The following is a 26,719-nucleotide window of genomic DNA, read 5'->3' on the forward strand; positions in this document are numbered from 1 at the left end:
CTGAGAGCCACTCTCTGAGTGCAGCTGTTACATCTTAATAAGACCTTCTTCAGCTTTCTGGTAGCCCCCCTCCAGATATTGAGCATTGCTGCTGTAACGCTGCAGGGGAAGGAGCTCTGCAGGGTAAGGAGCTCTGCAGGGTAAGGAACTCTGCAGGGTAAGGATTTCTGTATGGTAAGGAGCTCTGCAGGGTAAGGAACTGCAAGGTAAGGAGCTCTGCAGGGGAAGGAGCTCTGCAGGGTAAGGAACTGCAAGGTAAGGAGCTCTGCAGGGGAAGGAACTGCATGGTAAGGAGCTCTGCAAGGTAAGGAGCTCTGCAGGGGAAGGAGCTCTGCAGGGGAAGGAGCTCTGTATGGTAAGGAGCTCTGTATGGTAAGGAGCTCTGCAGGGGAAGGAGCTCTGCAGGGGAAGGAGCTCTGCAGGGGAAGGAGCTCTGCAGGGGAAGGAGCTCTGCAGGGGAAGGAGCTCTGCAGGGGAAGGAACTGCATGGTAAGGAGCTCTGCAAGGGAAGGAGCTCTGCAGGGGAAGGAGCTCTGCAGGGGAAGGAGCTCTGCAGGGGAAGGAGCTCTGTATGGTAAGGAGCTCTGCAGGGGATGGAGCTCTGCAGGGGAAGGAGCTCTGCAGGGGAAGGAGCTCTGCAGGGGAAGGAGCTCTGCATTTTCCCATTTCTGCTGCCTCCCTTCCAAAAGTATCTCACAGCTCAGGCTTCAAAACAATAGCAGACAGCGATCTGTCAGCTCCTCAGTCAGCGCTAGTTAACTGGTGTCATGAGTACCTCAAAACACCAGAGGTTTTGCCTGCCTTCCTTGCCAGGAATCCAGGACAGTTTGTTAGCAATACCAATTACCCAGGCCTTTGAAGTTCAAAGCCCTGTGAAAAACTGAAATAAGCTGCTGCAGGAGTTTCTAGGTTGCTGCTAATTGCCTGCTAACGCTGTGCTTTTAAAACCTGACATGTCAGGGAGCTGTTGAATCTAATCCCTACCCTTTCCCTTGTTTTCTTAGGTGGTACTTGCATTCTCTCCCAGATTCTGAAATTCACCTCTCTCTTTTTTTTTGGTGGGTGGTTCCAGCTGCCTTGTTGAGTCACAAACACAGGCTGCTCTGAGTGTGCACTTGCTTGCCTCTACACTCGTTTTTTTCCAGTTTCATCTTTCTTTCCTCAAGCCTTCTGTTGTTATTCTTTCAGCTTTTCACCTTTCCAGCCTGTAGCTGCACAACCACTGTTTGGCTGTGTTCTCAAACTCAGCCAGGCAACGTGGCCTAACAGCTGTCAGGTGGGTTTTGTTTTCCCCTCTTCGTGGAAAGAGTGCTCGAAGTCTGGTCAGGAGTCTTAAAGTTCAGATGTTTGTAGCTGGTGCTGTTAAGTTTCACACAGAATCACAGAACTTTAAGGGCTGGAAGGGACCTTGAAAGCTCATCCAGTCCAACCCTCTTGCCAGAGCAGGATCATCTCGAACAGATCACACAGGAACGTGTCCAGGTGGGTTTTGAATATCTCCAAAGAGGGAGATTCTGCAGCCTCCCTGGGCTGTAACATGACCACGAGACAATCCTTTTAGAGATGCTAACATCAGTGCTAACACTTTGCAAAGAAGCTGTTGAGCCTTGTGATGGTTATCATGCCCCAAGAAGAAGCTAAAGCCACATGGTCAAGTGAAAGTGTCTTCGTGGTCCATCCTAAACCCCTCACCCAGTTTAGGTTCTGATGTACCTATGAACTGGTTTACTCTCACTGTTTTGGAGTGGAATGTCAAGTTGGTAGTAGTCCAAGCCTGTGCAGACAGGCAGATCCCTCTCCTTTCATCAAATCAGCCAGGTTGGAAGAGAGCTCCAAGCTCATCCAGTCCAACCTAGCACCCAGCCCTGGCCAATCAACCAGACCATGGCACTAAGTGCCCCAGCCAGGCTTGGCTTCAACACCTCCAGGCACAGAGACTCCACCACCTCCCTGGGCAGCCCATTCCAATGCCAATCACTCTCTCTGCCAGGAACTTCCTAACAACATCCAGCCTAGACCTCCTCTGGCACAGCTTCTTCTTTTGCTGCTTGCCTGGCACAAGAGCCCAACCCCCACCTGGCTACAGCCTCCCTTCAGGGAGCTGCAGACAGTAATGAGCTCTGCCCTGAGCCTCCTCTTCTGCAGACTGACCTGCATTTTGTGTTATGTATCTTAGATAGCAGCTACAAAGTATAATTCTCCTCAGGAGAACCCTAAATCAGTTGTCTTTTTGTGTGTCAACAGTGCCTCTAGACCAGGCACTCACCATTCTCCTGCAAAATATTGCCTTCCTCTGGGGATACCTTCAGGTGACCTCTGAACTATCTACTGTTCACACCTTCAGGTGACCTCTGCACCATCTACTGTTCATACTCTCAGATGACCTCTGCACCATCTACTGTTCCTACCCTCAGATGACCTCTGCACCATCTACTTTTCAAACCCTCAGGTGACCTCTGAACCATCTACTGTTCATACCCTCAGATGACCTCTGCACCATCTACTGCTCACACCTTCAGGTGACCTCTGCATCATCTACTGTTCATACTCTCAGATGACCTCTGCACCATCTACTGTTCCTACCCTCAGGTGACCTCTCTGCACCATCTACTGTTCACACCTTCAGGTGACCTCTGCACCATTTACTGTTCACACCTTCAGGTGACCTCTGCATCATCTACTGTAGATACCTTCAGGTGACCTCTGCACCATTTACTGTTCACACCTTCAGGTGACCTCTGCATCATCTACTGTAGATACCTTCAGGTGACCTCTGCACCATCTACTGTTCACACCTTCAGGTGACCTCTGCACCATTTACTGTTCACACCTTCAGGTGACCTCTGCATCATCTACTGTAGATACCTTCAGGTGACCTCTGCACCATTTACTGTTCACACCTTCAGGTGACCTCTGCATCATCTACTGTAGATACCTTCAGGTGACCTCTGCACCATCTACTGTTCACACCTTCAGGTGACCTCTGCACCATTTACTGTTCACACCTTCAGGTGACCTCTGCATCATCTACTGTAGATACCTTCAGGTGACCTCTGCACCATTTACTGTTCACACCTTCAGGTGACCTCTGCATCATCTACTGTAGATACCTTCAGGTGACCTCTGCACCATCTACTGCTCACACCTTCAGGTGACCTCTGCACCATCTACTGTAGATACCTTCAGGTGACCTCTGCACCATCTACTGTTCACACCTTCAGCTGACCTCTGCACCATCTACTGTTCACACCTTCAGCTGACCTCTGCACCATCTACTGTAGATACCTTCAGGTGACCTCTGCACCATCTACAGTTCACACCTTCAGGTGACCTCTGCACCACTTACTGTTCACACCTTCAGGTGACCTCTGCACCATTTACTGTTCATACCCTCAGATGACCTCTGCACCATCTACTGCTCACACCTTCAGGTGGCCTCTGCACCATCTACTGTTCATATTCTCAGATGACCTCTGCACCATCTACTGTTCCTACCCTCAGATGACCTCTGCACCATCTACTGTTCATGCCCTCAGATGACCTCTGCACCATCTACTGTTCATGCCCTCAGATGACCTCTGCACCATCTACTGTTCATGCCCTCAGATGACCTCTGCACCATTTACTGTTCATACTCTCAGATGACTTCTGCATCATCTACTGTTCATGCCCTCAGATGACCTCTGCACCATCTACTGTTCATACTCTCAGATGACCTCTGCACCATCTACTGTTCATGCCCTCAGATGACCTCTGCATCATCGACTGTTCCTACCCTCAGGTGACCTCTGCACCATCTACTGTAGATACCTTCAGGTGACCTCTGCACCATCTACTGTCCCAGCACCAGCCATATCTGCAAATGCAGCTGTGCCTTGGCAGTGACCTCTGTGGGGAGAATCGATCCTCTGCTCCATACACACAGCATTTGTTGTTACTGGAACTGAGGATTCAGACAATGCAGCTTCCAATCTAAACTCACCTGGTGTTGCAACATTAGATTAACTTTTGATTTGGGAGCAAGACATCTCCTCTGAAGCTTGACTTAGAAAGGAGTTCCTCCAAGCCCTTTTGTTCCTCAAAGCTTATCTGCTTGTTCAGTACTGTTTATTCTTTTACTCTACCACAAACTGTTATGCTGCAGCCCTGAGGCTTGAGCAAGACTAAGAGGCACCACTGGTAAATATGAGAGATGGGTTTGTCACTAAGATGTGCAAGGTGGGAAAGCCTTTTAAAGGCTGTGCCACTTCTCCCTGCCATTTCCCTGATGGAAAGGGTGGGAGAACTGAAGTCAGGCACAAATGAGTCAAAGCAGCTGCTTGTGCTGGGTGAATGTGGCTGTTGAGCACCATGAGGAAAGCAAAATGGTAAAGGGAGCATCAAACAACTTGACCTACAAGGAGGGGCTGAGGGAGCTGTGGTGTTCAGGCTGGAGGAGGGTGAGGGCAGACCCCACTGATCTCTACAGCTCCCTGCAGGGAGGTTGGAGCGAGCAGGGGGCAGGCTCTGCTCCTTGGTGGCAAGGCACAGGAGCAGAGGAAATGGTTCCAGGCTGCCCCAGGGCAGGTTCAGGCTGGATGCTAGGAAATATTTCTTCCCAGATTGAGTTCTCAGCCACTGGAATGTTCTGCCCAGGGTAGTGCTGGAGTCCCCATCCCTGGAAGTGTTAAAGCAGCCCTAGGAGCTGGTGCTTAAGGTCACAGTTTGGTGTTGGATGTGGGTCGAGGGCTGGACTGGATGAGCTTGGAGGTCTCTTCCAACAGGACCTCTTCTGCAATTCAGTGAACTTCCACTCAAGTGCCCTTCAGAAAAGACATCTTTATGATGATGATTCATTGTGAGGTAGCCAAGACTCAGATTTGCTGACTACTAGTGAGAGAAGCTACTTTTGACAGCAAGCAATTTGCAGCTAGAGGTAATGTATATGTGGGTGGCATTTCTGGAAATCCCTGGATCTCCTCCAGCTTTCAGGCAGCAGCAAGCCTGGCAGACAACACAGCTCTGCTGCCGTGCAGCCAAGGAGTAAGTAATGCTGACAGGGACACATCAGCCTGGAGCAGTAAAGCCATGGTCCTTGGGCCACTGCAGCTCAAAAGGCAAAGGGGCTCTCTGCAAGCCTGGCACTGCAAGGCAAGCACAGCACATCAGGCAGTGTGGGGTTTCCTCTGCATTACCAGCTAGGTAGCTGTGCTGGTTTGAGGCTAACTGGAGTGTTTGAGTGAGAGAAATTAGATGCCAGGCTGTGCAAAGGGAAACAGTGGTGATGGCTGCTGCACTCCTAGGCTTGCTGAGATGGCTAAAAGCAAGAACACAAACAGAGATCAGACACAAGGTGTGTCCCTGGCTTCCAGAGTGTGTTTTTCCCTTGTGCTTGCATCTGTGTAACTAATCCTTCTGCTTCTAACCCCCCTTGTCAGCCCTCCAAACTCACCTAGCACACAAGGCAAAGTCTGGGATAAGGTAGAGGGGTGGAAAAAAGACAGAGTGAGGGAGAGTCTCTATTTGACAGAGAGCCTCTATTTGACAGAGAGCCTTGCTGTAATAACTAAGGGACTGGGAAATGGAATTCTCTTGGCTGTTAGGTGACTGCCTCCAGAGGTTGCAAATGATCCTCTGTCTCCAGGCTGCCTTGTGCTTCCAGTGTGCCAGACAGTGGGACTGCTTGTGCTGGTTTGAGGCTAACTGGAACATGTGAATGAGAAAAGTGAGATGACAGGCTGTGAAAAGGAAGCAGTGCTGATGTCTGCTGTGCTGACAGGCTTGCTGAGGTGCATAAAAACAAGGACACAAGCAGGTAAGACACAATGTGTGGCTCTGTCAGAGCCTGTGGCTGTGCTTTTCTCCCTGGGCTGCTTCTGTGGAACTAATCCTTTTGCTTCCTAACCCCCCTGGCCAATTCTCCAAACTCACCTTGAACGTAAGGCAAAGTCTGGGAGAAGGCAGAGAGGTGGAAAGGAGGTGGCAGGGTGGTTGGGAGCCCCTCCTGGGCACTCTGGTTTCTGGCAGGGCTGTTGTGTGTCTGTATCACCTTTAACTTGTCTATTTCTGTCTCTAGCTGCAACTGTTGTAACTCTCTGCTGGTATCTTGTGCTGAGCTGTGAATACAAAGCTTCATTCCTTAACTGCCAGCTGGCTGAGTCTAGCCTGGGTGATTATGTAAGAAGTGGGGTGTGGGTGGGGAACTCCCAAACCATCAGAGTAGCACAACCTCCCCACAGTACTTTCTGTATTTGTTGCACCTGGCTCTCATTTCTGCCAGCACTTTACTCCACAGAGAGCTAGCATTTTACAGACAGATGTGGAAGGGTAATTTCTGTTTCTCTCTGCTGCTTACAGTACTCAAGGACACCTCTTCAGCCGTGGCAACACACTCAGTGCAATGCCAGTTAGCCCCATGGGCCTTTGCCTGTGCAGACCACACTGCCTGAGCACTACCACTGCATGGCATTAGCCAAAATCCAGAGCTGGGCAGTGGATCCTGCCCCAGGACTTCACAAGGCATGTTTTTTTTCCAACTCTTCTGCCAAAGAAACACAATCTTGGAAGGATGCTGAGGAACCCATGCTGAAAAGTACTCAACAGTACTTCAAACCCCACCTGCAGTCCTGGGGGCAGTTCTGGAGCTCCCAATACAAGAAGGACATGGAACTGTTGGGGCCAGTCCAGGGGAGGCCACCAAGATGCTGAGAGGGCTGCAGCAGTTCTGCTCTGAGGACAGGCTGAGAGAGTTGGGGCTCTGCAGCCTGGAGAAGGGTTTGGAGGAGACCTTGCAGTGGCCTTCCAGGACCTGAAGGGGGCCACAGGAGGGCTGTGGAGGGACTATTGACAAGGTCTTGTAATGAGAGGATGAGGAGGAATGGGTTTGAACTGGCAGAGGAGAGATTGAAACTGGATGTTATGAAGAAGTTGTTTGCAGTGAGGGTGGTGAGACACTGGCACAGGTTGCCCAGGGAGGTGGTGGAGCACAGAAGCACCCAATGTGATCTTTGATCACATTGGGTGCTTCTGTGCTCCACCACCTCCCTGGAGATGTTCAAGGCCATATTGGAAGAGGCCTTGAGCAACCTGTTCTAATGGGAGGTGTCCCTGCCTATGGCAGGGGGTTGGAATTGGCTGAGCTTTGAGGTCCCTTCCAAGCGAAACCATTCTATGATTCTAGAACTGTCCAAACTCCTGTTTTACAGCCCCAGCATGGTCTTCTCACAGTTCTCCACCCAAACTTGCCAGTTAGTGAGGAGGTAGGTTTGTTGTCCTGCAAGTAACAAATTGCAATATGGAGTTTGTGGTCATCAAAGAATCATAGTAAGGAGAAGGTAACATAGGAACAGGCTAATGTCTGAGTAATGAATTGCAATGTGGAGTTTGTGGTCATCAAAGGATCTCAGTAAGGAGAATATAACATAGGAGTAGGCTAATTTCCAAGCAATGAATTGCAATGTGGAGTTTGTGGTCATTAAAGGATTGCATTAAGGAGAAGGTACCATAGGAATAGGCTAATTTCCAAGCAATGAATTGCAGTGTGGAGTTTGTGGTCATCAAAGAATCATAGTAAGGAAAAGGTAACATAGGAACAGGCTAATGTCTGAGTAATCAATTGCAATGTGGAGTTTGTGGTCATCAAAGGATTGCAGTAAGGAGAAGGTACCATAGGAATAGGCTAATTTCCAAGCAATGAATTGCAATGTGGAGTTTGTGGTCATCAAAGCATCACAGTAAGGAAAAGGTAACATAGGAATAGGCTAATTTCCAAGTAATGAATTGCAATGTGGAGTTTGTGGTCATCAAAGCATCACAGTAAGGAAAAGGTAACATAGGAATAGGCTAATTTCCAAGCAATGAATTGCAATATGAAGTTTGTGGTCACCAAAGCATCACAGTAAGGAGAAGGTAACATAGGAATAGGCTAATTTCCAAGCAATGAATTGCAGTATGGAGTTTGTGGTCATCAAAGGATTGCAGTAAGGAGAAGGTACCATAGGAATAGGCTAATTTCCAAGTAATGAATTGCAATATGAAGTTTGTGGTCATCAAAGCATCACAGTAAGGAGAAGGTAACATAGGAATAGGCTAATTTCCAAGCAATGAATTGCAATATGAAGTTTGTGGTCACCAAAGCATCACAGTAAGGAGAAGGTAACATAGGAATAGGCTAATTTCCAAGCAATGAATTGCAATGTGGAGTTTATGGTCATCAAAGAATCACAGTAAGGAAAAGGCAACACAGGAATAGGCTAATTTCCAAGCAATGAATTGCAGTATGGAGTTTGTGGTCATCAAAGCATCACAGTAAGGAGAAGGTAACATAGGAATAGGCTAATTTCCAAGCAATGAATTGCAATATGAAGTTTGTGGTCACCAAAGCATCACAGTAAGGAGAAGGTAACATAGGAATAGGCTAATTTCCAAGCAATGAATTGCAGTATAGAGTTTGTGGTCATCAAAGGATTGCAGTAAGGAGAAGGTACCATAGGAATAGGCTAATTTCCAAGCAATGAATTGCAATGTGGAGTTTGTGGTCATCAAAGCATCACAGTAAGGAAAAGGTAACATAGGAATAGGCTAATTTCCAAGTAATGAATTGCAATATGAAGTTTGTGGTCATCAAAGAATCACAGTAAGGAGAAGGTAACACAGGAATAGGCTAATGTTTGAGTAATTAATTGCAGTGTGGAGTTTATGGTCATCAAGGGATTGCATTAAGGACAAGGTACCATAGGAATAGGCTAATTTCCAAGCAATGAATTGCAATGTGGAGTTTGTGGTCATCAAAGCATCACAGTAAGGAGAAGGTAACATAGGAATAGGCTAATTTCCAAGTAATGAATTGCAATATGAAGTTTGTGGTCATCAAAGAATCACAGTAAGGAGAAGGTAACATAGGAATAGGCTAATTTCCAAGCAATGAATTGCAATGTGGAGTTTATGGTCATCAAAGAATCACAGTAAGGAAAAGGCAACACAGGAATAGGCTAATTTCCAAGCAATGAATTGCAGTATGGAGTTTGTGGTCATCAAAGGATTGCAGTAAGGAAAAGGTAACACAGGAATAGGCTGTTTGAGTGATTAATTGCAGTGTGGAGTTTATGGTCATCAAGGGATTGCATTAAGGACAAGGTACCATAGGAATAGCCTAATTTCCAAGCAATGAATTGCAATGTGGAGTTTGTGGTCATCAAAGCATCACAGTAAGGAGAAGGTAACATAGGAATAGGCTAATTTCCAAGCAATGAATTGCAATGTGGAGTTTATGGTCATCAAAGAATCACAGTAAGGAAAAGGCAACACAGGAATAGGCTAATTTCCAAGCAATGAATTGCAGTATGGAGTTTGTGGTCATCAAAGGATTGCAGTAAGGAGAAGGTAACACAGGAATAGGCTGTTTGAGTGATTAATTGCAGTGTGGAGTTTATGGTCATCAAGGGATTGCATTAAGGACAAGGTACCATAGGAATAGGCTAATTTCCAAGCAATGAATTGCAATGTGGAGTTTGTGGTCATCAAAGCATCACAGTAAGGAGAAGGTAACATAGGAATAGGCTAATTTCCAAGCAATGAATTGCAATGTGGAGTTTGTGGTCACCAAAGCATCACAGTAAGGAAAAGGCAACATAGGAATAGGCTAATTTCACACAGTATCACAGTATCATCAGGGTTGGAAGAGACCTCACAGATCATCAAGTCCAACCCTTTACCACAGGGCTCAAGGCAAGCAATGAATTGCAGTGTGGAGTTTGTGGTCATCAAAGGATTGCAGTAAGGAAAAGGTACCATAGGAATAGGCTAATTTCCAAGCAATGAACTGCAGTGTGGAGTTTGTGGTCACCAAAGCATCATAGTAAGAAAAAAGGTAACATAGGAATAGGCTAATTTCCAAGCAATGAATTGCAATACAATTTGTGGTCATGAAAGAATCACAGTAAGGAGAATATAACATAGGATAGGCTAATTTCCAAGCAATGAATTGCAGTATGGAGTTTGTGGTCATCAAAGGATCGCAGTATGGAAAAGGTAACATAGGAATAGGCTAAAGTCTGAGTAATTAATTGTAGTGTGGAGTTTACAGTCATCAAAGGATTGCATTAAGGACAAGGCACCATAGGAATAGGCTAATTTCCAAGCAATGAATTGCAATATGGAGTTTGTGGTCATCAAAGGATTGCAGTAAGGAGAATATAACATAGGAATAGGCTAATTTCCAATTAGATGAATCACCTCCTGGCCAGAGGAGTCGAAAAGGAGAGATTAAGAGCTAAAGAGTAAAGCTGATATAACCTAAGATTCGTTAATAAGCATGGTGAAAATCACACCCCTGACCTGCCTGGTCAGTCCCCTGCTGTGTCACTGATCAGCCACTGCTCAGAGAATGCGATGAAGGGACTTAAAATGACCAAAAGGTGGCCAGGGAACAAGCACACCTCAAGTTGTCTTACGAATCGCAGCACTCAGCTCACCCAAAGCTGTGTGCCAAGCAGCGCTACAGGCTGGGGACTGAGTGGCTGAGAGCAGCCAGGAGGAAAGGGACCTGGGGGTACTGATAGATAGTAAGCTGAAGCTGAGGCAGCAGTGCCCAGGTGGGCAGCAGAGCCAATGGCATCCTGGGCTGGCTCAGGAGCAGTGTGGGCAGCAGGACAAGGGAGGTTCTTCTGCCCCTGTGCTCAGCATTGCTCAGGCCACCCCTGGAGTGCTGTGTCCAGCTCTGGGCTCCTCCATTGCAGAGAGATGTTGAGGTGCTGGAAGGTGTTTGGAGAAGGGCATCAAGGCTGGGGAGGGGCCTGGAGCAGAGCCCTGTGAGGAGAGGCTGAGGGAGCTGGGGGTGTGCAGCCTGCAGCAGAGGAGGCTCAGGGCAGAGCTCATTGCTGCCTGCAGCTCCCTGAAGGGAGGCTGTAGCCAGGTGGGGTTGGGCTCTGCTGCCAGGCAAGCAGCAAGAGAAGAAGGGGACACAGTGTGAAGCTGTGCCAGGGGAGGTCTAGGGTGGATGTGAGGAGGAAGTTGTTGTCAGAGAGAGTGATTGGCATTGGAATGGGCTGCCCAGGGAGGTGGTGGAGCTGCTGTGGCTGGAGGTGTTGAAGCCAAGCCTGGCTGGGGCACTTAGTGCCATGGTCTGGTTGACTGACCAGGGCTGGGTGCTAGGTTGGGCTGGCTGAGCTTGGAGCTCTCTTCCAACCTGCTTGATTCTATGGTTCTGTGGTTCTGTGATTCTATGGTTCTATGACTGTATGGTTCTGTGACTGTATGGCTCTATGACTGTATGGCTCTATGACTGTATGGCTCTATGACTGTATGGTTCTATGACTGTATGGCTCTATGACTGTATGGTTCTCTCCTATTCTCCCCAGCACTTCGCTGTGCCAGACGGGCCCGAGACAAGGACCTCCACTCGGTGCGTCGATTGGCTGCTGCACGACAGGCAATGAGCTCAGCGGCGGTAAAGAAGCACGGGGCAGAGAGCAGTACACCGCCGCCCGCTACCAGACCGGCCTCCGTACGGTACTAGCGGCTGGGAGTCGCGGGGGAAGCCAAGCCCCGAGCGGGCCGTAGCCGCCGGCGGGACAGGCCCAGGCTGCCCTCGCTGGCCAGGCCCCAGCGCCTCCGCCCTGGCGGCCGTGGTTCGGCGGGAAGGCTCACACGGGCACGACGCCGAACACCCGAAGGGACCCGAAGGGACCCGAAGCGACCCGAAGGGACCCGAAGGGCAGGCACCGGCAGGGACCGGCAGGCACCGCGCGCGCCATGCCCCACCCGCCGGCAGCGCGCGCCCTGCCCCCCGCGAGCCCCTCCCCCCCGGGGCGGGCCCGCGCGCGCCGCCGGCCGCCGCGAGGGGAAGGGCGCGAGGGGAAGGGCGCGAGGGCGCACGCGGGCCCCGCCCCGGCGGCGTGACGCTGGCGGGTGCTGTGACGTCACAACGGAGCGCCGCCGCCGCGCAGGCTCCGCAGAGCGCGGGCTGGTGCCGCTGCTGTCGCTGCCGCCGCCACCGCCGCCGCGGGGGAGTGCTGTGCTCCCCGCCGGCTGCTGCCGTCCCTTCCCGTCTCGGGGGCTGTCAGGTAGCTCAGGAGGCGGCTCTGTACGGGGTCGCTGCTGCTCCCGCCCCCGGTCGCGCTCCGCAGATGCCGGCTCCTGGCTGGTGTCGGCCCCAGTGTACGGCAGCTGCCTGCGGGGCCTGTCAGCGGGGTACGGGGTGTGCCGGCCGGTGCGGAGGTAAAGAGGGAGGCGGTGGGCAGGTGCTTTCCCGTGGCCTGACAGCGTCTCTGCCTTCCCGTTCCCGTGGGAACGGAGGCGCAGGCAGGGGAGCAGGCGGGCGGTGGGGCCTTGCGGCCGCGCCGCGGGCTGTCTCCCGAGCCGTGCCTGCTGAGCCCTGGCGCCTCTCTTTCTGGCCTGTCCCGCAGGACCTGCGCAGCCCAGCCTTTCGTCTCGCCAGCGGGGAGCAGCCGTAGTGCAGCGGTATGAGTGTGTACAACCTGGACCGCTTTCGCTTCGAGAGGAAGAGTAAAAGCTCGGAGCAAGAACCTGCGCCGCCTCCTGCTGCACAGGCGCAGGCTGCTGCCGAGGGTGCTGCTGGAGGGGAGGAGGATGAAGGTGCGGATGATGGCAACGGGGCGGCTTCAGACGCGGCAGAGGTGACGGGTGAGTCAACTGTTTTGTGCTTGGCTTAAGAGCGGTGGAAGTAATCCCAGAGAGAAAGCAGTAATTCCAGAGAGAAAACAGTTGCTGTCTTTTGTTACTTTCTCTTTGCTTGCTTTACAAATGCACGTTTCTCTCCGTGTGTTTTACAGTATCACACTATCACATTGTCACAGTATCACCAAGGTTGGAAGAGACCTCACAGATCATCAAGTCCAACCCTTTAGCACAGAGCTCAAGGCCAGACCATGGCACCAAGTGCCACGTCCAGTCCTGCCTTGAACAGCTCCAGGGACGGCGACTCCACCACCTCCCCGGGCAGCCCATTCCAGTGTCCAATGACTCTCTCAGGGAAGAACTTTCTCCTCACCTCCAGCCTAAATCTCCCCTGGCACAGCCTGAGGCTGTGTCCTCTTGTTCTGGTGCTGGCCACCTGAGAGAAGAGAGCAACCTCCTCCTGGCCACAACCTCCCCTCAGGTAGTTGCAGACAGCAATAAGGTCTCCCCTGAGCCTCCTCTTCTCCAGGCTAACCAATCCCAGCTCCCTCAGCCTCTCCTCGTAGGGCTGTGCTCAAGGCCTCTCCCCAGCCTCGTCGCCCTTCTCTGGACACGCTCAAGCATCTCAATGTCCCTCCTAAACTGGGGGGCCCAGAACTGAACACAGCACTCAAGGTGTGGTCTAAGCAGTGCAGAGTACAGGGGCAGAATGACCTCCCTGCTCCTGCTGGCCACACCATTCCTGATGCAGGCCAGGATGCCACTGGCTCTCTTGGCCACCTGGGCACACTGCTGGCTCATGTTCAGGTGGGTATCAATCAGCACCCCCAGATCCCTCTCTGTCTGTCTGCTCTCCAGCCACTCTGACCCCAGCCTGTATCTGTGCATGGGGTTGCTGTGGCCGAAGTGCAGCACCAGCACTTGGAGCTATTGAAGCCATCCCCTTGGACTCTGCCCATCTGTGCAGGCGGTCAAGGTCCTGCTGCAGAGCCCTTCTGCCCTCCAACCCAGCCACATCTGCCCCCAGCTTGGTGTCATCTGCAAACTTGCTGATGACTGACTCCATGCCCTCATCCAGATCATCTATGCAGCCATGTCCACAGAAGGGTCTTTGTAACAGTGCTTGCTCTGATCGACCCTGTGCTTTTATAATCCACTGGGAGACATCCTGATAACTACAGCAGAAATGAGGTTTTGTTTTTTTGAGTTGAGTTAAGAAGCAGCAGTTTAAGTGTTGGAATCACAGAATCATAGAATGGTTTAGGTTGGAAGGGACCTCAAAGCTCAGCCAGTTCCAACCCTTCACCATAGGCAGGAAAAATCTCCCAATAGAACAGGTCACTCAAGGCCTCATCCAGCTTGGCCTTGAACACCTCCAGGGAGGTGGTGGAGTACAGAAGCAACCAATAGAATCTTTGATCCCATTGGGTGCTTCTGTGCTCCACCACCTCCCTGGGCAACCTGTGCCAGTGTCTCACCACCCTCACTGTAAAGAACCCTTTCCTAACACCCAGTTTGAATCTCCCCTCTGCCAGTTTAAATCCACTACTCCTTGCCTTTTCATTACCAGACCCTGTCAATAGTCCCTCCCAGCCCTCCTGTAGTCCCCTTCAGACACTGCAAGGCCACTCCAAGGTCTTCTGGAAGCCTTCTCTTCTCCAGGCTGCAGAGCCCCATCTCTCTCAGCCTGTCTCATAACAGAGCTGCTGCAGCCCTCTCAGCATCTTGGTGGCCTCCTCTGCACTGGCTCCAACACTTCGGTGTCCTCCTTGTGCTGGGGGCTCCAGAACTGCCCCCAGGAGTGCAGGTGGGGTGTGAGGAGAGCAGAGCCAAGGGGCAGAATCCTCTCCCTTGCCCTGCTGCCCACACTGCTCTTGCTGCAGCCCAGCACAGGGTTGTGTCTGGGCTGCACTCCCACTGCAGGCTCCTGTTGAGCTTTTCATCAGCCCAGACCCCCAGGGCCTCTTCCTCAGGGCTGCTCTCAGCCATTCCCCACCCAGACTGGAGCTGTGCTTGGGATTGCACTGTCTCAGGAGCAGGACCTTACCCTTGGCCTTATTGAATGTCCTGAGGTTGGCCTGGGCACACCTCTGCAGCCTGCCCAGGTCCCTCTGGATGGATCCCTGCCCTCTAGCAAGTCAATTGTGCCACACAGCTTGGTGCCATCTGCACACTTGCTGAGGTTGCACTGATCCCTCTGTCCATAAAGTATGTTATGTTTTCCTGTTCATTTGTTACCTGTGCTAACACTTATTTCTCACCAATGTACTACTTCATGGTTTGCAAGAGGGAAAGTCAAACCTGCAACTTTTTAGTTGTCTTGAAGCAAAATGCAACACTTTGTAGGCTTTAGTGAAAGAAACCTTTGGGTAATGCAGTAGATAGAACTGAGAAGAAGGAGAAGCAATTACCTTTTAATTGGGCATGGCAGAGAGCTGAGACCTGCTGCTGATTCTCCCATGCTGATTGTGTTAATAGTGTTGTAGTGCTGTTTGTCCTCCTTTCTGGCAACAAATGGCTTGTGTTGTCTATGGACATGTGAAAAACATGCTGGTGTAGTAATTTATTGCTTGGTTTGGCTGATACACCAAAGACATGCTGTTTCTGTTAGGATTCATTAGCTAGTGCTAATAAACAGCTGCTAACAGCTGGCAGTTGCAAAGTTGCTTTTGTGAGTGGCTTTTCTGTTACTGATGGAGTAAAAATAGAGGAACAGAAACTCTGTTGTTGATTACTTTATGTGTTTTGGATAATGCCTGATACAGATGTTAAGCTATGTTGCCATTGGGGATGTCAGACAGGCTTGGAGTATGCATTTAGTCAGTAATAGAGTCATAGAATGGTTTAGGTTGGAAGGGACCATCTAGTTCCAGCCTGACTCTGTAGGCAGGGACACCTCCCACTAAAACAGGTTGCTCAAGGCCTCATCCAGCCTGACCTTGAACATCTCCAGGGAGGTTGTGGAGCACAGAATGGCCCAATGTGATCAAAGATCACATTGGGCCATTCTGTGCTCCACAACCTCCCTGGGCAACCTGTGCCAGTGTCTCACCACCCTCATTGCAAAGAACTTCCTCCTAACATCCAGTTTCATCTGCCAGCTTAAACCCATTCCTCCTCATCCTGTCATTACAAGACCTTGCATATAATCCCTCCCCAGCCTTCCTGTAGCCCCCTTCAGATCCTGGAAGGTCTCCTGGAAGCCTTCTCTTCTCCAGTTGGTGTTATTTAACTGTACTTGTTTTGCATACAACTTCTCTTGGTGGAAGGCAGTTTATCATGGTACTTTATGCAGTGAGAGCCTTTCATGTTAACATGGAGAAGTTCCTCTTTTAAAGGTGAGCTTAATCAATGTTGTAGTAGATGAATATTTACTATTTGATGAGTTCTGGTTTTGTGTAGGTTTCCTATTAAAAAGTGACTCGAGTGCCTTTGTGTTTATGTTAGTAAATGGCAGTTGGTGCTTCGTGTTGGGAAGAAACCCCTACTGTAAGCCTTTACCTCTGGATTTGTGGAGTTGCCAGTCTGGAGCCAACCAGTCTGTCCTCTGGCAGAGAGGGTGTTTAGGTGGCAGGGAGTACTTAACATAAGAAGCAAGCAGCTGCTAGTTGTGGATTCTACATGTGTGAGCTTTATGTGAAGAAAGTGGCACTGTGAGGAAGGGCACTTCAGAGCAGGCATCACCTTCTGATGTGCTCTGAGTCACTCTGGTGTGGTTAGAGGTTACCCCCCTTGACCTGTGAAGACAGATATGAAGTAGTGATACTGCTGCTTGTTTTGTGATGGTTTTGTCTTTGTGATCTTGATTTAATAAAGTAATTTTTTCCTTTTTGTCTGCCTGCAGATGTGATTCTGTAAGCAGAAGCATGTCTCAAGTTGTACCAGGGGAGGTCTAGGCTGGATGTTGTTAGGAAGTTGTTGTCAGAGAGAGTGATTGGCATTGGAATGGGCTGCCCAGGGAGGTGGTGGAGTGGCTGTGCCTGGAGGTGTTGAAGCCAAGCCTGGCTGGGGCACTTAGTGCCATGGTCTGGTTGCTTGGCCAGGGCTGCGTGCTAGGTTGGGCTGGCTGAGCTTGGAGCTCTCTTCCAACCTGCTTGATTCTGTGTAAGTAGACCATACCTACCAAGGCCAGTATCTTGCTTTTCTAGATCCTGGTCTCGTCTTACGTTCTATAGTGGTAAGACTGAAAAGGAGAAGGGATGTAATATTCTATTTAGATCCATGAGTTTAAGTGTGCAGCAATAAAAGAGAAGGTGAAGTGCACCTTGAAAGAGGAAGGCTAAGTAATTATAAAGAAAAACTAATGATGATGAGTATGCTAATAGCTGCCAGCAAAACAAAGTAGAGCAGGGTGTGGTAGAATGATAGAATCAACCAGGGTAGAAGAGACCTCCAAGCTCATCCAGTCTAACCTAGCACCCAGCCCTGGCCAATCAACACAGAATCACAGAATCAAGCAAGTTGGAAGAGACCTCCAAGATCATCCCCTCCAACCTAGCGCCCAGACCTGGCCAGTCAACCAGACCATAGCACTAAGTGCCTCATCCAGGCTTGGCTTCAACACCTCCAGGGACAGTGACTACACCACCTCCCTGGGCAGCCCATTCCAATACCAAAACTGCAGCAAGTGGCTGATTCAAGGAGTCCATGAACACAGATAGTGCTGTGGAGCTGGGGTGCTAATTAATACTTAAAACTGAGAAGCAATTGCTTGTGGTTTGCATTTAATGCTTAATTTGATACAAGAAAGAAACTTTACTGTGAGGGTGTTGAAGCACTGGAATAGATTGCCCAGAGAGGTTGTGGCTGCCCCATCCCTGTAAATGTTCAGAGCCTGCTTGGATGGGGTTTTCACAGAATCACAGAAGGTTAGGGGCTGGAAGAGCCCTTGAAAGCTCATCCAGTCCAACCCCCCTGCTAGAGCAGGATCACCTAGAACAGATCACACAGGAACGTGTCCAGATGAGTTTTGAATCTCTTCAGAGTGAGGGACTCCACAACTCTGCTGGGCAGCCTTTTTCAGGGCTCTGTCACCCTCACAGGGAAAGTATTTTCCCTCTTATTTCTATGGAACTGCCTGTGCCTCAGCTCCCACCCATTGCCCCTTGTTCTGTCACTGGGCATCACCTAGCAGAGCCTGGGTTCATCCTCCTGGCACTCACCCTGCATATCTTTATCAATGTGAACGAGGTCACCCCTCAGGCTCCTCCTCTCCAAGCTCAAGAGTCCCAGCTCCCTCAGCCTCTCCTCCTGAGGAAGATGTTCCATTCCCTTCAATGTTTTTCTGGCTCTGTGTGAGACTCTTTCAAGCAGTTCCCTGAGGTGCTTCTTTAACTGAGGAGCCCAGAACTGGTACAATATTCCAGCTGGAGCTTCAGCAGGGCAGAATAGAGGAGGAGGAGAAGAACCTACTAACCACAGCCTTTCTAATACACCCCAGGATGGTATTGGTCTTCTTGGCCACCAGAGCACATTGCTGGCACATGGCCAACCTGGTGTTGTGGAAGATGGCCATGCCTATGGCCAGAGGTTGAAAATGAGTGATCTTTAAAGTTTCTGCCAACCCAAATCATTCTGTGACCTGCCTTTTTCACTTCTTACATATTCAAGGATGGTTTGGTGACTCTTTTTCCCTCTTCCTTTGGCATTATTGTTCCATTACCCATTGAAAGGAATGAACCATTTCAAACATGAAGCAAGGCTTTCTACACCTCAAGAAATGAACTGGAAATAAACCACTCAATTTTTATCTGCAGGATCTGAGGTACTTAAATGTAAGAGAGGAAGCAAGATTTGATTACCAGACACCTGTCCTCCTTGCTTCCTAGCTGGTGACAGGACGATAGAAAGTGACAGTTACTTGTTTTTCTCCTACTGTTGTGGGCATGGCACTGTGTGCTCTCTCTGCTGTTAAACTTTTAAGTCAGAGTATTGAGTTCTTTCCTACAAGAAGCAGCTTACAGTGTGTAACTTTCTCTAATCCCCATGAGTCTCATGAAGACAAGGATTGCTCATGTTTCTTAAGACAAGTGAAGCAGATAGGCAAAATACAGGTAGATGAAACAGGAAACAAAAGGAGAGTGTTCTCTGTGTGTTTAATAACAAAACAGATTGGGAAATAGCTGATGGCTCTTTTGTCCTGTTTCATCTGGGCCCGGGCCTGTTCAGTATCTTTATTGGTGATCTGGAACAGGGCATTAAATCCAGCATCAGTAAGTTTGCAGATGACACCAAGTTAGGAGCAGGTGTGGAGCTGTTGGAGGGTAGGAGAGCCCTGCAGAGGGACCTGGCCAGGCTGGATGGGTGGGCAGAGGCCAATGGGATGAGACTGAACAAGGCCAAGTGCAGGGTTCTGCACTTTGGCCACAACAACCCCAAGTAGCACTACAGGCTGGGGCCAGAGTGGCTGAGAGCAGGCAGGCAGAGAGGGAGCTGGGGGTGCTGGGAGAGAGGAGGTGAAGCTGAGGCAGCAGTGCCCAGGTGGGCAGCAGAGCCAATGGCATCCTGGGCTGGCTGAGGAGCAGTGTGGGCAGCAGGACAAGGGAGGTTCTTGTGCCCCTGTGCTCAGCACTGCTCAGGCCACCCCTGCAGTGCTGTGTCCAGTTGTGGGCTGCTCAATTCAAGAGAGATGTTGAGGTGCTGGAAGGTGTTTGGAGAAGGGCAGCAAGGCTGGGGAGGGGCCTGGAGCAGAGCCCTGTGAGGAGAGGCTGAGGGAGCTGGGGGTGTGCAGCCTGCAGCAGAGGAGGCTCAGGGCAGAGCTCATTGCTGTCTGCAGCTCCCTGAAGGGAGGCTGTAGCCAGGTGGGGTTGGGCTCTGCTGCCAGGCAAGCAGCAATGGAACAAGCGGACACAGTCTCAAGCTGTGGCAGGGGAGGTCTAGGCTGGATGTTGTTAGGAAGTTGTTGTCAGAGAGAGTGATTGGCATTGGAATGGGCTGCCCAGGGAGGTGGTGGAGTGGCTGTGTGCCTGGAGGTGTTGAAGCCAAGCCTGGCTGGGGCACTTAGTGCCATGGTCTGGTTGACTGGATAGGGCTGGGTGCTAGGTTGGGCTGGCTGAGCTTGGAGCTCTCTTCCAACCTGCTTGATTCTATGATTTGACTGGCTGGAGAGCAGCCCTGAAGAGAAGGATGTGTGGTTGCTAGGGGGATGAGAAGTTCAACATGAGCCAGCACTGCGCGCATACATCCTAGGGAGTAAGCAGATCCTGGACTGCATCAAGAGAAGTGTGGGCAGCAGGGCAAGGAGGGTGATTGTCCCCCTCTACTGCACTCTGGTGAGACCCCACTTGGAGTACCGTGCCCCCATTACAGGAAAGATCTGGAGGTGCTGGAGTGTTTCCAGAGAAGGGCCATGAGAATGATGAGAGAGCTGGAGCTGCTCTGGGGACAGGCTGACAGAGATAAGGCTGTTCAGTTTGGAGAAGAGAAGGCTCTGAGGAGACCTGACTGTGGCCTTCCAGTATCTGAAGAGGCCTACAAGAAAGCTGGGGAGGGATGTTTTTAGCAAGTCAGGTAGTAATAGGACTAGGGGGGATTGGATCCAAGCTAGAGGAGGGGAGATTGGGATTAGACATTAGGAAGAAGTTGTTCACCATGAGGGTGGTGAGAGACTGGAATGGGTTGCCCAGTGTGGTGATGGAAGCCTCATCCCTGGTGGTCTTCAAGGCCAGGCTGGATGTGGCTCTGAGCAACCTGCTCTAGTGTGAGGTGTCCCTGCCCGTGGCACAAGTGTTGGAACTGAGTGATCCCTGAGGTCCCTTCCACCTCTTGGCAATTCTGTGACTCTGTGGTTTTCAATAGGATGCAGTCACATTGGGTAAGAAGAATCTTAAAGTCACACTTCAGGAGCATGAATTCCTGAATATCATTTTCTAGAGATTTCTTTAGACTTCTGTTCTGTCTTGTGTCATGAAATAGGTGTAATGAAAAGATTTGGTTGTTTCAGTTTCATTCATCTCAGGGAAAAACGCTCAGGTGATGTTTTATTGTGTCATAAACCAGCAATCCTTTTAGCTTGGTTTGGTTTTGTTTCTTTCTTAGCCCAGAACAAACTAATATTGGTAGATTGTTCTGCACATGTCCTGCTCCTGGTTGCTTTGTTTTGAATGCATACTTACTGCTAAGTAGTTTGTAGTGAGACGGGCAATTTGTAGGCTAGGTCATCTTTAGACACATCTTCATACTCAAAATTGGAAGGGACCTCTGGAGATCTTCAGGTCCAACCTCCCTGCCAGAGCAGGAGCAGAAAATCTAGCACAGGTTGCACAGGAACACATCCAAACAGAGCTGGAAGAGCTTCAGCAAAGGAAACTTCACAACCTCTCTGGGAAGGCTGTTCCAGTGGCCTGGGACCCTTATAGCAGAGATGTTCTTGCTCATATTGAGGTTCTTCATGTTCAGTGTCTCACATCACAGTATCACCAAGGTTGGAAGAGTCCTTTGGAAGCTTGAAGCTTGCTGGCTAAGTGTGGTTTGGTGGGTTTTTTTTGCCCTCCAGCTTTTTTCTTGTTGCCTTTCAAGCTTTAGTATTTGGACTGAGTGAGGTTGGAGAAGGGCCTGGACCACCTGGGCTGCGAGGAGGGACAGCAGGGTGGGCAGCAGGGGCAGGAGGGGATCATTCTCCTGTGCTCAGCACTGGGGAGGCCACACTTTTTGTTCAGTTCTGGGCCACTCACTACAAGAGAGACATTGAGGGGCTGAAGCATGTCCAGAAAAGGGCAATGAGGCTGGAGAAGGGCCTGGAGCACCTGGGCTACTAGGAGGGGCTGAGGGAGCTGGGGGTGTTCAGGCTGCAGAAGAGGAGGCTGAGGGCAGAGCTCATTGCTCTCTACAGCTCCCTGCAGGGAGGTTGGAGCGAGGAGGGGGCAGGCTCTGCTCCTTGGTGGCAAGGCACAGGAGCAGAGGAAATGGTTCCAAGCTGCCCCAGGGCAGGTTCAGGCTGGATGCTAGGAAATATTTCTTACCAGAGAGAGTTCTCAGCCACTGGAACCTTCTACCCAGGGCAGTGCTGGAGTCCCCATCCCTGGAGGTGTTCAAACAGCCTGTGGAGCTGGGGCTCAGGGATGTGGTTTAGTGCTGACCCTCGAGTACTCAGACTGAATGAGCTTGGAGGTCTCTTTGAAGCAGATGTTTTCTGTGATTCCTGACTAATTCAGGTATTCCTTGAGTAGACAACAGACTGGCTGTGTGTGCTTTTTGTTGCCTGACCAAGCACATTCAGAACTCAAAAGTTACTCCACGACAATGCCTGCAGAGTAGGTCAGTCCTGCAAGTGTCACTGAAGATGATTTATGAGGCACTTTCACAGTGAGGTATCCTGATGGTTTATGGATTTTGTGTGTTCTGGTGCTTCATGTACAGCACACAGCATCTCTGTGCTGAATTCCTTTGTTAAGGATTACCTGAGGCATGATGTGAGATAAACCTGGCTAAATAGAAGTGTGGCCACTAGGGCAAGGGAGGTGGTTTTCCCCCTTTACTCTGCTCTCATCAGACCCCACTTGGAATACTGTGTGTAGTTCTGGAACCCCCCATACAAGGAGGACATGGAACTGTTGGAGTCAGTCCAGAGGAGGCAATGAAATGCTAGAAGGGCTGCAGCAGCTCTACTATGAGGACAGGCTGAGTTGGGGCTCTGGAGCCTGGAGAAGGCTTCATGGGGACCTTGGAGTGGCCTTCCAGGATCTGAAGGGGTCTTACAGGAAGGCTGAGGGACTATTGACAAGGTCTTGTAATGACAGGATGAGGAGGAATGGGTTTGAAGTGGCAGAGGGGAGATTGAAACTGGGTGTTAGGAAAGGGTTCTGTGCAGTGAGGGTGGTGAGACACTGGCACAGGTTGCCCAGGGAGGTTGTGGAGCACAGAAGCACCCAATGTGATCTTTGATCACATTGGGTGCTTCTGTGCTCCACAACCTCCCTGGTGATGTTCAAGGCCAGGTTGGATGAGGCCTTGAGCAACCTGTTCTAGTGGGAGGTGTCCCTGCCTATGGCAAGGGGTTGGAACTGGCTGATCCTTGAGGTCCCTTCCAACCTAAACCATTCTATGATTATAGAAACTGCTACTTACCAGCCAAATTTAAGAAAAGCCTGGCTGGGGCACTTAGTGCCATGGTCTGGTTGATTGGCCAGGGCTGGGTGCTAGGTTGGACTGGCTGAGCTTGGAGCTCTCTTCCAACCTGCTTGATTCTGTGCCCCTTGGCCTGGCTTTCTGATTTTCTGCAGTGTTGCCTTTCTGAATCACAGAATTAAGCAGGTTGGAAAAGACCTTCAAGATCAACAAGTCCAGCCTATCACCCAACACCTTCTAATTAACTAAACCATGGCATTAAGTGCCTGATCCAGTCAGCAAAGCTATCAGCACAAGCAGGTCATCCATCAGCCATCAGGTACAGCAGTTTCTATCCATGTCTTGATTAGCGCAGAAGCAGTTCAGAGAGTTTTACTACTCAGTGCTTTTTCCCCAGAATAAGGAAGTATTTCCTAGTGGTTGTTAATCTGAAATAACTGATCTCTAAAGCTTTGTGGTGCAAAAATGGTTTGATGGCAGAGGGCTGAGGATCACAGTATCACCAAGGTTGGAAGAGACCTCACAGATCATCAAGTCCAACCCTTTAGCACAGAGCTCAAGGCCAGACCATGGCACCAAGTGCCACATCCAGTCCTGCCTTGAACAGCTCCAGGGACGACGACTCCACCACCTCCCCGGGCAGCCCATTCCAGTGTCCAATGACTCTCTCAGGGAAGAACTTTCTCCTCACCTCCAGCCTAAATCTCCCCTGGCACAGCCTGAGGCTGTGTCCTCTTGTTCTGGTGCTGGCCACCTGAGAGAAGAGAGCAACCTCCTCCTGGCCACAACCTCCCCTCAGGTAGTTGTAGACAGCAATAAGGTCTCCCCTGAGCCTCCTCTTCTCCAGGCTAACCAATCCCAGCTCCCTCAGCCTCTCCTCATAGGGCTTGTGTTAGGTGAGTTACCACTTTAAAACATGCCTTTTGCAGGGATCTCCCATGCACAAGATCATGAGTTCTGTTTGAATGTGTATAAGGAGGAGGTTCATAGCTATCTGTGATGCTTTTGGAATCACCTGCACCCCCACTTCTTACAAAATCACCCAGACTGGACTCAGCCAGCTGGCAGTTAAGGAATGAAGCTTTGTATTCACAGCTCAGCACAAGATCCAAGCAGAGAGTTACAACAGTTACAGCTAGAGACAGAAATAGACAAGTTAAAGGTGATACAGACACACAACAGCCCTGCCAGAAACCAGAGTGCCCAGGAGGGGCTCCCAACCACCCTGCCACCTCCTTTCCACCCCTCTGCCTTCTCCCAGACTTTGCCTTACGTTCAAGGTGAGTTTGGAGAATTGGCCAGGGGGGTTAGGAAGCAAAAGGATTAGTTCCACAGAAGCAGCCCAGGGAGAAAAGCACAGCCACAGGCTCTGACAGAGCCACACATTGTGTCTTACCTGCTTGTGTCCTTGTTTTTATGCACCTCAGCAAGCCTGTCAGCACAGCAGACATCAGCACTGCTTCCTTTTCACAGCCTGACATCTCACTTTTCTCATTCACATGTTCCAGTTAGCCTCAAACCAGCACAAGCAGTCCCACTGTCTGGCACACTGGAAGCACAAGGCAGCCTGGAGACAGAGGATCATTTGCAACCTCTGGAGGCAGTCGCCTAACAGCCAAGAGAATTCCATTTCCCAGTCCCTTACTTATTACAGCAAGGCTCTCTGTCAAATAGAGACTCTCTGTCAAATAGAGACTCTCCCTCACTCTGTCTTTTTTCCACCCCTCTACCTTATCCCAGACTTTGCCTTGTGTGCTAGGTGAGTTTGGAGGGCTGACAAGGGGGGTTAGAAGCAGAAGGATTAGTTACACAGATGCAAGCACAAGGGAAAAACACACTCTGGAAGCCAGGGACACACCTTGTGTCTGATCTCTGTTTGTGTTCTTGCTTTTAGCCATCTCAGCAAGCCTAGGGGTGCAGCAGCCATCACCACTGTTTCCTTTTGCACAGCCTGGCATCTAATTTCTCTCACTCAAACACTCCAGTTAGCCTCAAACCAGCACAGCTACCTAGCTGGTAATGCAGAGGAAACCCCACACTGCCTGATGTGCTGTGCTTGCCTTGCAGTGCCAGGCTTGCAGAGAGCCCCTTTGCCTTTTGAGCTGCAGTGGCCCAAGGACCATGGCTTTACTGCTCCAGGCTGATGTGCCCCTGTCAGCACAGCCTAGCATCTAATTCCTCTCACTAAAATATTGCACCTAGGAGCAGGTGTTGATCTGTTGGAAGGTAGGAGAGCCCTGCAGAGGGACCTGGACAGGCTGGATGGGTGGACAGAGTCCAATGGAATGAGATTTAACAAGGCCAAGGGCAGGGTTCTGCACTTTGGCCACAACAACCCCAAGCAGCACTACAGGCTGGGGCCAGAGTGGCTGAGAGTAGCCAGTAGGAAAGGGACCTGGGGGTACTGATAGATAGTGGCTGAAGATGAGCCAGCAGTGTGCCCAGGTGGCCAAGAGAGCCAATGGCATCCTGGCCTGCATCAGGAACAGTGTGGCCTGCAGGACAAGGGAGGTTCTTCTGCCTCTGTACTCAGCACTGCTCAGGCCACAGCTTGAGTACTGTGTCCAGTTCTGGGCCCCTCAATTCAAGAGAGATGTTGAGGTGCTGGAAGGTGTCCAGAGAAGGGCAACAAAGCTGGTGAGGGGCCTGGAGCACAAATCCTATGAGGAGAGGTTGAGGGAGCTGGGCCTGTTTAGCCTGGAGAAGAGGAGGCTCAGGGGTGATCTTATTACTGTCTACAACTACCTGAAGGGGCATTGTAGCCAGGTGGGGGGTGGCCTCTTCTCCCAGGTAACCAGCAATAGAACAAGGGGACACAGTGTGAAGTTGTGCCAGGGTAGGTCTAGGCTGGATGTTAGGAAGAAGTTCTTCACAGAGAGAGTGATTGGCATTGGAATGGGCTGCCCAGGGAGGTGGTGGAGGCACCGTCCCTGGGGGTCTTCAAGACAAGCCTGGCTGGGGCACTTAGTGCCATGGCCTGGTTGATTGGCCAGGGCTGGGTGCTAGGTTGGACTGGGTGATCTTGGAGGTCTCTTCCAACCTGGTTGATTCTATGATTCTATGTTAGCCCCAACCCAGCACACTACCTGACGCTCTAATTGCTGTGAAACTGAAGTCATCGCCTGCTGTCTTCACTCTTGACCTGGCTTTTGCAGGGGACTCCACCATCCCAGAAACTCCTGAAGCCCAGAGGACCAAGAAGGAGCATTGCCTGAAGCCTCCCAAGAGGGTGCGGTTCCTGGGCGTGTGCTCGGACAGCGAGGAGGAGCCGCCGAGGAAGCGCCGCGCCGCCAGAGGGAAGCGCAGCCCCCGGAGAAGAGTAATGTACGCCTCCAGCTGCCCTCCTGCCACAGCTGCTCTGGGCACCGGGGTGGAAACACAGCAGGCAAAACCAGGCTGCCCGCTGCTTTGCTGGGCTTCTGTGGTGTGTGAGCAGGGAAGACAAGAGGGGGAAGTTCTGTGGTGTTGTAGAATGCATGGGATTGTGGTGGGTTAGGAGCTCCTCCTCACCCCTACACTACTGGAATGTACCAGAGCAGCTCAGATGGTTTGGAAGTAAGGTGAAGGTCTGTTTAGAGCATGGCAAAGTTTACAGGCATGTACAGACAATCTGTTTTTAGATACTAATTAGAAACAACACAGAAATCCAAAGTCCCTCCTGCATGAAAAAAATCTGCCCAGAAGGGCACTGTTGGAATGTTCCAGAGCAGCTCAGATGGTTTGGAAGTAAGGTGAAGCTCTGTTTAGAGCATAGCAAAGTTTACAGGCATGCATAGACAATCTGTTTACAATTAGATACCAATTAGAAACAACACAGAAAGCCAAACTCCCTCCTGCATGAAAAATCTGCCCAGAAGGGCACTGTTGGAATGTACCAGAGCAGCTCAGATGGTTTGGAAGTAAGCTGAAGGTCTATTTACAGCATGGCAAAGTTTACAGGCATGTATAGACAATCCATATACAATTAGATACCAATTAGAAGTAATACAGAAACCCAAACTCCCTCCTGCATGAAAAATCTATCCAGGAGGGCATTATT

At 50.5% G+C, this 26,719-nt stretch overlaps 1 protein-coding gene across 4 annotated transcripts in view; it reads left to right on the forward strand.

Moving 5' to 3' along the window:
• The first annotated feature begins 11,964 nt into the window (after positions 1-11,964).
• The window catches only part of SMARCAD1 (SWI/SNF-related, matrix-associated actin-dependent regulator of chromatin, subfamily a, containing DEAD/H box 1), an 83,140-nt gene continuing 68,385 nt past the window's right edge, over positions 11,965-26,719 (forward strand). For all 4 annotated transcript variants that reach the window (XM_064148338.1, XM_064148339.1, XM_064148340.1 and 1 more), the window contains exons 1-3: positions 11,965-12,041; positions 12,384-12,621; positions 25,836-26,004. In XM_064148338.1, coding sequence (XP_064004408.1) covers positions 12,441-12,621; positions 25,836-26,004 — 350 coding nt within the window. In that variant the 5' untranslated portion in view covers positions 11,965-12,041; positions 12,384-12,440. The remainder of the gene's footprint in view (positions 12,042-12,383; positions 12,622-25,835; positions 26,005-26,719) is intronic.

The sequence above is a fragment of the Pogoniulus pusillus genome, chromosome 9 (assembly GCF_015220805.1).
Source record: "Pogoniulus pusillus isolate bPogPus1 chromosome 9, bPogPus1.pri, whole genome shotgun sequence".
Classification (NCBI taxonomy): Eukaryota; Metazoa; Chordata; class Aves; order Piciformes; family Lybiidae; genus Pogoniulus; species Pogoniulus pusillus.